Here is a 10,777-nt window from a genome sequence, read left to right as displayed (position 1 = left end):
AAATTAGCGTAGTTGCTGTTCATAATATTAGCAAGCAGTAGATGATGATGTGCATTTGGTCAGATGTATTAGAGCACAAGATTATGGGAAGTATTATGTATATGCCTGACTAAAGAGATAAGTTTTTAATCTGCATTTAAACTTAGAAAGTGTGTAATTTAAAAACACTATACAAATAAAAGGGTATTGAATTCATTACACAAAACTCATGAGTCACAGCTACAAACCTGGTGGTTGCAAAACAAAAACAAAGCATATTGGATTTGAAAGAAGAGCAGTTTGTGGAATTACAGCCAGAGACAGAATCATTCACTGTAATTTCTCATCATAGCTATATCTAAAATTGACCTCAAAGGGATGTGACGTGGTAAGAAATAGAGGATGAATTATAGCTTCCAGGTGTGTAGCGAAAATATTCTGTTCACGGAATTGATTTATTTTTACAGAAACACAAAACTATGTTGTGTGGGCTTCAACCTTTGTGGCAACAGTTTGGGATAGAGCCACATGTGGGTGTGATAGTCAGGTGTGCACAAAATTTTAGCCATATAGTGCATCTTGAGCACCATGTTAGGTGAAAGCAGAGATGGTTACACTATATAGCTTCCTTTATTTCGTGTGTCTTCTTTTATTCGTTGCCATGAAGATTTTGGACCTCCACTCAGATGAGGCCGACTCTGTGAGGATCCTGAGGCATCAAGACATCTACCAGCACCAGTTAGACTCTGCTATACTAAGAGGAGATGACAACTCCATGTGGTCTTTGAGGACAACAACCTCCTCATCAATACACACCAATAAACACCTCTCATGGTTTCTTCCTTTAGTATTCAAGGGAGGTCACCTCAGTCACCTCAGACTTGCTCATTGGGGATAAATACAAACACATTTAAATATATCTAATATTAATCTTGAATTTTGTATTATATTAATCTTTACAATGACATTTTGTTCTATATTTATGCTCTGTAAAGCTGCTTTGAGACAACGTCCATTGTAAAAAGCGCTATACAAATAAATTTGAATTGAATTGTTATTTTTTTAATTAATCTTTCTGTTCAGATTTTCACTATGTAACACTGCCCCCTAGTGTACGCCTTTACACACTACACACATCTGTGTGAACACACCTACAGTATCTGACATTCATTACCTTTTTTCCTTGTTTTTTTTTTTTATTTGCTAATATTATTCAGAAAACCTATGCAAATAAGAAGTGAGAAAATCATCCCAATTACCAACCAACTTGATTAACTTACTATTTAACTAACTATTTAACTAACTAACTAACTAACTAAGTAGTACTACTAACTAAGTACTACTACTATGCTCATTTATATAGACCAATTACTGCTGCCATTGCTTATGTTATAGAAAATAATAAAAAAAAAAAAATCTACTTCAAAATGTATTAATTTTAATAGATAAATATAAATACTGATAAAATATTAAAACATATGTATAAGAGATGTCGTTTAAGATTTCATATGAATTTATTTGATATGAATGCACTTTAGTTACATATTCATTTATGCTGATTTTATTTATACTATTTATTTATATCATTTTGACTTTAATTGGGTTTATTACATACCTGGCAAACTAGCCACGCGTCTATGTTTATAGCCAGCTGGAAGCACACAGACAATGGACCAATCAGATTCGAGCTTTTAATGCGCGTTCACCAATAGGATCAAACCTGTGGACTGTATTCCTGTCATCATGTGTGGTTGAGTCACCGGCTTTGAAACGGAGCTGTTTTAACTTTCAGTGTGTTTTTATTACAGAATTAAAATAGTTTCATGATTTTATTATTCATCAGATTTTAACGTGGGAGATGAAAAAGGTGAAAAAACGCCAGCAGCTGAATGGGAACAGAGCGACACCTGGGAGACCGGAAGGTGAGCAGGTTTAATATAATGTGTGATATTATAACATTATAAAGGTGAATATTGGGTTTAGACTGAGTTTAACATCAGTTCAGTGTTTTTATGGAGAAATCTAACGAGGCATCTAGTTTTGACGTGTCCGAGGAAGCTACGTGGACACACACACACACACACACATATATACACACATACACACACATACACACACATATACACACATACACACATATATACACACATACACACACATATACATATATACACATATATACACATACACACACATATATACACACATACACACACATATACATACATACACATATACACACACATACACACACATATATACACACATACACACACATACACATATACACACACATATACATACACACACATACACATACATACACACACATACACATACACATACACACACATACACATACATACATACACATACATACACATATATATACACACACACATATACATACATACACACACACATACACATATATATATACACGCACACATACACACACACAGTGTGAGTGTGTGAGAGAGAGGGAGAGACGTACAGACACAGAGAGAGGGAGAGACATACAGACAGAGAGAGACAGAGAGAGAGGGAGAGACAGAGAGAGAGGGAGAGACAGAGAGAGAGACACAGACAGAGAGAGAGGGAGAGACAGAGAGAGGGAGAGACGTACAGACAGAGAGAGGGAGAGACGTACAGACAGAGAGAGAGGGAGAGACGTACAGACAGAGAGAGAGGGAGAGACGTACAGACAGAGAGAGAGGGAGAGACGTACAGACAGAGAGAGAGGGAGAGACAGAGAGAGAAGGAGAGACGTACAGACAGAGAGAGAGGGAGAGACGTACAGACAGAGAGAGAGGGAGAGACGTACAGACAGAGAGAGAGGGAGAGACAGAGAGAGGGAGAGACGTACAGACAGAGAGAGAGGGAGAGACGTACAGACAGAGAGAGAGGGAGAGACGTACAGACAGAGAGAGAGGGAGAGACGTACAGACAGAGAGAGAGGGAGAGACGTACAGACAGAGAGAGGGAGAGACAGAGAGAGAAGGAGAGACGTACAGACAGAGAGAGAGGGAGAGACGTACAGACAGAGAGAGAGGGAGAGACGTACAGACAGAGAGAGAGGGAGAGACGTACAGACAGAGAGAGAGGGAGAGACGTACAGACAGAGAGAGAGGGAGAGACAGAGAGAGAAGGAGAGACGTACAGACAGAGAGAGAGGGAGAGACGTACAGACAGAGAGAGAGGGAGAGACAGAGAGAGAAGGAGAGACGTACAGACAGAGAGAGAGGGAGAGACGTACAGACAGAGAGAGAGGGAGAGACGTACAGACAGAGAGAGAGGGAGAGACGTACAGACAGAGAGAGAGGGAGAGAGAGAGACAGATCTTCAAATCTTTTGTTTTTAATAAACAGACACATTACAATCTATGTACAGACTCAGAGATTATAATTTGTCTGGATCTCAGGTGTTTGCATATCTCAGATTATCCACTATGAAAGATTTGGCTGTGTTTTAAATTTTCAGTCTATTTTAAGGAATTGCACGCTTGAGTTAGTGCTGTTTTAGTGATCACAAAAATCAAGTTACTTGTTTATTTTTCTCTAACGTCATGAATCGGAGTATTTAATTACCCTTAATACTACTGAAAGTTGCCAGCGGTTGCAATTTTATTCGATTGTAGATGATGCTGCAGTAGATGTTGTGAACAAAAGTAGTTCCCGTTATCACATCTTACTGTATAGCGGCTACAAACAGCCTTTCGTTCACCATCATCTCTTTTCACTCTCTCTTCTCTTCTAAAGCTAATAAAACCCCTAAATTATAGGGATATATCTAATATAGATATTGTAGAAGTGATGTATTGCAGCGAGCGTATTAATGTAAACCTGTGATTTACCTCCGAACCGGATCTACTTTCAGAGCTGCATTTTCGACCAATCAGAATCGTTTTATTGCTTTACTCATTCCTTCCTCACACAAAACTGCCCTTGCCCCTAATTCCTGATTTCAAGCCGCGTTACAGAATCAAGTCGTTCTGTTCGCACTTTTGTTCGACTCGACCTTCATCTGTTTGATTTAGATATTTTTCCTCCCCTCTCGGCAGATCACATGTCCTGGAGGAAGCAGAAGCTAGCAGACATCCAGCAGGCTCTGATCAGCGACCCTGTGGACATCGAGACCCTGCGCAGTGCAGCTGTCAGCGAGGGAGGCTTGTTGACGGATGACGTGCGAAGAAAAGTTTGGCCCAAGCTCCTTAACATCAATGTGTTTGACCTTCCTGCCAAGCCTGGTGAGTGTGTGTAGTTGTGTGTCACACAGGAGAGTCAGAACGAGTGAAATGAAACACATCAGACACAAACATCTATTTCACCTCGTCTCTAATATCTCACCTACTACTACTTCTTTTTTTTATGTCATTCCATTTTTTTTAAACAGCTAAAAATATCCGCGAGAACCACAAAGACTACAACCAGGTGCTTCTCGATGTCAGACGCTCCATGCGCCGATTCCCGAGAGGTAGCGTTTGCCTGCTTTTGATTACACAACATGACTCGTCCCTTGTCTCACGATCGTGTTTGGTAAAACTTGGTAAAAAGTTGTTATGTTACCGACACGTCTAGAAACGGCTGAGACTCTTGGGGATTAGAAGCCATCAGGTCATTCTGAGGGCGGAAAAACAACATATTCCAATTGTACAGTATTTCTTTGTCACTTTGGATAAAACTGTTAAAACTGTTAAATGACTAAAGATCACTGAGGTAATAGTGATAACTTTACCAGGACTAGTTAATATAATCACACGTCAGAAATGTGATTTCAGCAGGGTTTTTTTTCACAAATAATTTAAGAAGTAAGTCATCAAATGTTGCTCTACTAGAAATGTCTGTGTTTTATGTGAGTTTACTGAAATATTTATAAACTGCGGTCGAGAAAATCAGAGACAAGTTTTCTGTAATCTCTCTCTCGCTCTCTCGCTTGCTCTCGCTCTCTCTCTCGCTCTCTCGCTTGCTCTCTCTCTCTCTCTCTTTCTCTCTCTTTCTCTCTCTCTCGCTCTCTCGCTTGCTCTCTCTCTCGCTCTCTCGCTTGCTCTCTCTCTCGCTCTCTCGCTTGCTCTCTCTCTCGCTTGCTCTCTCGCTCTCTCTCTCTCTCTCTCTCTCTCTCTCTCGCTTGCTCTCTCTCTCTCTCTCTCTCTCTCTCTCGCTTGCTCTCTCTTGCTCTGTCACTCTCTCTCTCGCTCTCTATCTCGCTCTGCCACTCTCTCTCTCTCGCTCTCTCCCTCTCTTTCTCTCTCGTGCTCTCTCGCTCTCTCTCTCCATCTCTCTTTTGCTTACTTTCTCTCTCACTCTTTCTCGCTCTCTCTCTCTCTCTCTCTCTCTCTCTCTCTTTTCCCCTGTGTGTCAGGGATGCGGGCTGATGAGAGGGCAGTGCTTCAGGAGCAGCTGATTGACATCATCCTTGACGTTCTGAGGAGAAACCCTCAGCTGCACTACTACCAGGGCTACCATGATATAGTGGTCACCTTCCTGCTGGTGGTAGGAGAGCGCATGGCCATAGCGATGGTGGAGAAGCTGTCCAATCATCATCTCAGGTTTGTGTCTTATGCTTAGTAGCCCCCACCCCCCCTCCCCCAAAGAGTAATAGTTGACAAATTTGTCAATAGTTGACAAATGCGCTGTCTGTCCTTTTCCACATACACAATCCTTACAGATGCCTGTGACTGGCTCGTGTATCTCTGAATCACACAGGAGCGATTATACATTCATTCATTCATTCATTCATCTTCTACCGCTTATCCGAACTACCTCGGGTCATGGGGAGCCTGTACCTATCTCAGGCGTCATCGGGCATCAAGGCAGGATACACCCTGGAGGGAGTGCCAACCCATCGCAGGGCACACACACACTCTCATTCACTCACGCAATCACACACTACAGACAATTTTCCAGAGATGCCAATCAACCTACCATGCATGTCTTTGGACCGGGGGAGGAAACCGGAGTACCCGGAGGAAACCCCCGAGGCACGGGGAGAACATGCAAACTCCACACACACAAGGTGGAGGCGGGAATCGAACCCCGACCCTGGAGGTGTGAGGCGAACGTGCTAACCACTAAGCCACCGTGCCCCCCGCGATTATACATATACACATATATACATATACATACATATCGCATACATCACGATCGGTTTCGCACCCAGATACAGAGCACGGTCAGGATTTGTGCACGATTGCAGCTTATGTTAAAAACTTGGTGTATACTTGCATCTGTCCAGACAGCCAATCAGATTGTACCATTCCAAGATCCCGCAGGTCGTAGCCAAAAAACTAATGGAAATAAAACATACACTGTGTATCCTGTGGGCGGAGCATCCTGGATCATCTCAGTTCTGCTTTTAACACGAGTGAGGAGACTTTAAGAAAACATGGATCTCTCCCATACACCTGCCTACAACAAAGCAGTAAAGGTTGTTTTCTGGTATCTGCCTGAACCGTCCGGGTGAAAGCAGCTTTAGCAACGCCACTGACTTCACAGCAGTTTTGTACGTCGCTCTGGATAACGCCGTTTTCTGTAAATGCAATTGTAGAAAATTCCCTAGTGTAAAATCACAAAAGTTCATTATATAAATTTACAGTGATTAATGTTTTAAAATTCGTCATGAACAAGTTCACGTGACGGGTTTAAATACACAATAAACGGCAAAGTATCAAGTATTTCCTAAGTGTCAAATTTGTTGGCAGTTTTGAAAACAGGATTGAATTTTAGCACAATGGATTTTCTGTCTGGCTGCTGCACAGAGAATCGTGTTGGTTTCATGTCAGAGAACGTTTGTCAAATCAGTGATCTGATAAAGTGAGAAAAGCGTACTGACAGTGTAGCACAGCAATGTCTGAGCTACACACAAACACACACACACACACTGTCTGGACCAAAATGTCATCTCCTGGATTTATCTAAACAAACAGGTAAGAGCCTTCCTTTGAATAATTACTGCAGTGATTATTAAGTCTCTGCTGTTCTCAAGGTATGTAACCCTAACTGATGCAGTGAGTAGCTTCTCATTTCATAAACAACCACGTCAGAAGACGTATCCCGCGGACGTGTAAAACATGTTACTCTCTTACAGAAGATCAAATTATTAGCTTTCAAAAAACAAAGAAAACAATTAAGGAGATTGGGTTAAGAACTGTCTGAGGTATTATTAAACCTGGACAGATCGTGGTGAACAATCATCTTCATGGAAGTAATGTGATCTGAATAAAATCGAATCGTCTTACTTCAAAATTCACAATGCCGAATTGTGAGTGAGTGAGATGAGTGAGTGTGTGTGTGTGTGTGTGTGTGTGTGAGTGAGTTTGAGTTTGTGTGTGTGAGTGAGTGTGAGTTTGTGTGTGAGTTGTGTGTGAGTGTGAGTTGTGTGTGAGTGTGAGTTGTGTGCGAGTGTGTGTGTGAGTTGTGTGTGTCAGTTGTGTGTGTGAGTTGTGTGTGTGAGTTGGTGTGTGTGAGTGAGAGTTTGTGTGAGTTTGTGTGTGTGAGAGGAGTGTGTGTGAGTTTGTGTGTGTGAGAGGAGTGTGTGTGAGAGGAGTGTGTGTGAGAGGAGTGTGTGTGAGAGGAGTGTGTGTGAGAGGAGTGTGTGTGTGAGGAGAGTGTGAGTGTGAGTTGTGTGTGAGTTGTGTGCGAGTGTGTGTGTGCGAGTGTGTGTGTGCGAGTGTGTGTGTGCGAGTGTGTGTGTGCGAGTGTGTGTGTGCGAGTGTGTGTGTGCGAGTGTGTGTGTGTGAGTTGGTGTGTGTGAGTGAGAGTTTGTGTGAGTTTGTGTGTGTGAGAGGAGTGTGTGTGAGAGGAGTGTGTGTGAGAGGAGTGTGTGTGTGAGGAGTGTGTGTGTGAGGAGTGTGTGTGTGAGGAGTGTGTGTGTGAGGAGTGTGTGTGTGGAGTGTGTGTGTGGAGTGTGTGTGTGGAGTGTGTGTGTGTGGAGTGTGTGTGAGGAGTGTGTGTGAGGAGTGTGTGTGAGGAGTGTGTGTGAGTGAGTGTGTGAGTGAGTGTGTGAGTGAGTGTGTGTGTGTGTGTGTGTGTGTGTGTGTGTGTGTGAGTCAGTGTTTTTAACTAGTTGATTTGTGGAAATGGAAATTATTTCCATACTAATAAAAAATAAAAGTGATGACAGAATGCGTTGCTTTTGTTTCTGTATAGCGGTCATTTTATATAAATATTAATAATGTTAGATGCAGCTATTCTACCACTGTAATCAGTTTCACACTTTACTCTGTGTGCCTGTGTGTGTGTGTGTGTGTGTATGCCTGTGTGTATGCATGCATTAACAGGGACTTTATGGACCCCACCATGGACAATACCAAACACATCCTGAATTACCTGATGCCCATTCTGGAGCAGGTCGACCCCGAGCTACACAACTTCATGCTGAGGTTCGACTTCTCTAAACACTCTCATAGCTAAATCAGGTGCTTGTTAATGCATCAAGGCAGGATACACCCTGGACGGAGTGCCAACCCATCACAGGGCACACACACACACTCTCATTCACTCACGCAATCACACACTACGGACAATTTTCCAGAGATGCCAATCAACCTACCATGCATGTCTTTGGACTGGGGGAGGAAACCGGAGTACCCGGAGGAAACCCCCGAGGCACGGGGAGAACATGCAAACTCCACACACACAAGGTGGAGGCGGGAATCGAACCCCGACCCTGGAGGTGTCAGGCGAACGTGCTAACCACTAAGCCACCGTGCCCCCCTTAGTTTTTTTTTAATTTGTATTATTTATTTATTTTTTATTTATTTATTTGTTTGTTTATTTATTATTTTTTTCTACAATGAACAAAACAAGTCCCGAGCTTCTCCTGTCATCTCTCCGTTCATGGAGAGAGTGCAAGTGGTTTAAATTTAGTTTGGCTTTTTATCTAGGAGGTCTGCATACTGAAACCTACACACAAGCAAATCTTTAAAACCCATTAGCAGCCCATTAGCATCAGAGTTAAGCTATAAAAAGATAAAAATCAAACTATTTGCCATTCCGACATTAAGGGTGAAATTGAAGGAACGGAGAGAGTCGAAGCGCACGAGGCGTACATGTTTAATAAGCCTACCGCTTATCTGAACAAGATTGATGAATTTTGAAATGCAGACCTGGTGTTTATCTCTTTCAGAAATCTCCAACTGACAGGAAATCTTTACCTCAAACCGCAGCAGAATAAACATGTACTTTTTAAGACGTAACGAGTTTACTAAAACAAGTCAAAAGCCTGAAGGTCAGATCGTAAACCCGCTGTTTTGTCGATCGTTTTGGGATTCAAGAAACCATGTAAAATTATTTGACAAAAGAACAGACATGGAATAAAATGTTTAGGAAATGCCAATTGACATGCAATCATAAACCGAGCGTTACGTTTCCTTTTCTTTCTCCACGGCTGCGTTTCTCAGCTCCTTCCTCTGAGGAAACCGAGAAAAGTTTAAGATAAAAGGAAACGCAGACAAGATAAATCGAGAATAAACTTATTTATCAGAGCTCAGTGAAGAAGCGTCACTTTAGAGAGACTGATTGAGAGTGATGGATTTGCATATTCAATGCAAATGAAAATCATTCATATGCAAATCAATGATTTTCCATTTTTTAGCAATGCGTCATTTCCTTGTCATATAATTGTACGTGAAGTTTATTTTATTAGTGACGTGACATACAGCAAAGTACGGTGACCCATACTCAGAATTTGTTCTCTGCATTTAACCCATCCAAAGTGGACACACACACACACACACACACACCGTGAACACACACCGTGAACACACACCTGGAGCAGTGGGCAGCCATTTATGCTGCGGCGCCCGGGGAGCAGTTTGGGGGGGTTTTGGTGCCTTGCTCAAGCACCTCAGTCGTGGCCGGCCCGAGACTCGAACCCACAACCTTAGGGTTAGGAGTCAGACTCTCTAACCATTAGGCCACGACTTCTATTAAACTTCTGTGAAGGTTATTTATACTTGTAGACTTTTTTAATTATGATTGTTACTGGTGATTATTATACTGGTGTGTTTTTATGAACACAAGTGCATGAGCCAGACTTTCTGGATTTCCGGAAAGATCGAGGAACCTCGATAATGTCAGGCGCCGATTACAGTTTTGAGGACCTGCAGGAAAAAGTGAAGGCTCCAGTTAAAGAGGGTGCAGTGTTGATTTTGCTCATTAGGAGGCAGCAGAGTGTAACCTTAGCTGTTGTTGTGTGCTTCTGACTTGATAGGATGCACACTTTTTTTTTTTTTTAGTTTACACTCCTTACTGACGCATTCATTCCAGACCTTCTTGCTTTTTGCATGAGGTGCCGTTAAGTAAAAAAAAACACACTCTTAATTTGCATTAATTAAACTAACAATGCAGTTATTTATGAATGAATGAATTATTTATTTATTTATAAAGTTTTTTTTCTTAATTATATATATATATATTTTTCCTTATTACTTGACATTATTATAGTCTGCATAAAAGCATCAATAGAGTGAAACCGTCGGTTTGTTTTATCGTTGATTGTTTTGTTTGCTTTTAAACCTCGGTGCTCTTTACCTTTTGATTCCTCATGCATAAGTGATGCAGGTTGTGCTGTAGGATGCGTGCGTGAAAGGACTCTTTCGCTTGTTTCCTAGCCCTGGATGTAACGGGAAGTTGTTTTTAATGGCTTGTCATTTAAAATAGAGCGAATAAGAGACTGTGGATAAATATTGCATGTGCGTGTGTGTCCTGGAATTTCCATCTAGTGCAGTGCAGCGCTTCAGGTTTAATGGCTGAACGTGTTCAGGTGCTGTTGCTCAGGGCACTTTCCAAGCTAACAAGCT

The 10,777-nt window shown here is 41.8% G+C and overlaps 1 protein-coding gene across 1 annotated transcript in view; it reads left to right on the top strand.

The window, feature by feature from the left end:
- The first annotated feature begins 1,712 nt into the window (after positions 1–1,712).
- Positions 1,713–10,777, top strand: part of zgc:63863 (uncharacterized protein LOC393372 homolog) — a 23,149-nt gene continuing 14,084 nt past the window's right edge. The window contains exons 1-5 of the mRNA XM_060857208.1: positions 1,713–1,901; positions 4,040–4,225; positions 4,372–4,452; positions 5,338–5,524; positions 8,255–8,356. Coding sequence (XP_060713191.1) covers positions 1,838–1,901; positions 4,040–4,225; positions 4,372–4,452; positions 5,338–5,524; positions 8,255–8,356 — 620 coding nt within the window. The 5' untranslated portion in view covers positions 1,713–1,837. The remainder of the gene's footprint in view (positions 1,902–4,039; positions 4,226–4,371; positions 4,453–5,337; positions 5,525–8,254; positions 8,357–10,777) is intronic.

This window comes from Tachysurus vachellii, chromosome 21, assembly GCF_030014155.1.
Source record: "Tachysurus vachellii isolate PV-2020 chromosome 21, HZAU_Pvac_v1, whole genome shotgun sequence".
Taxonomy (NCBI): Eukaryota; Metazoa; Chordata; class Actinopteri; order Siluriformes; family Bagridae; genus Tachysurus; species Tachysurus vachellii.
Note: the sequence above shows the minus strand (reverse complement) of the source record. Positions and strands in the feature narration are given on the sequence as shown.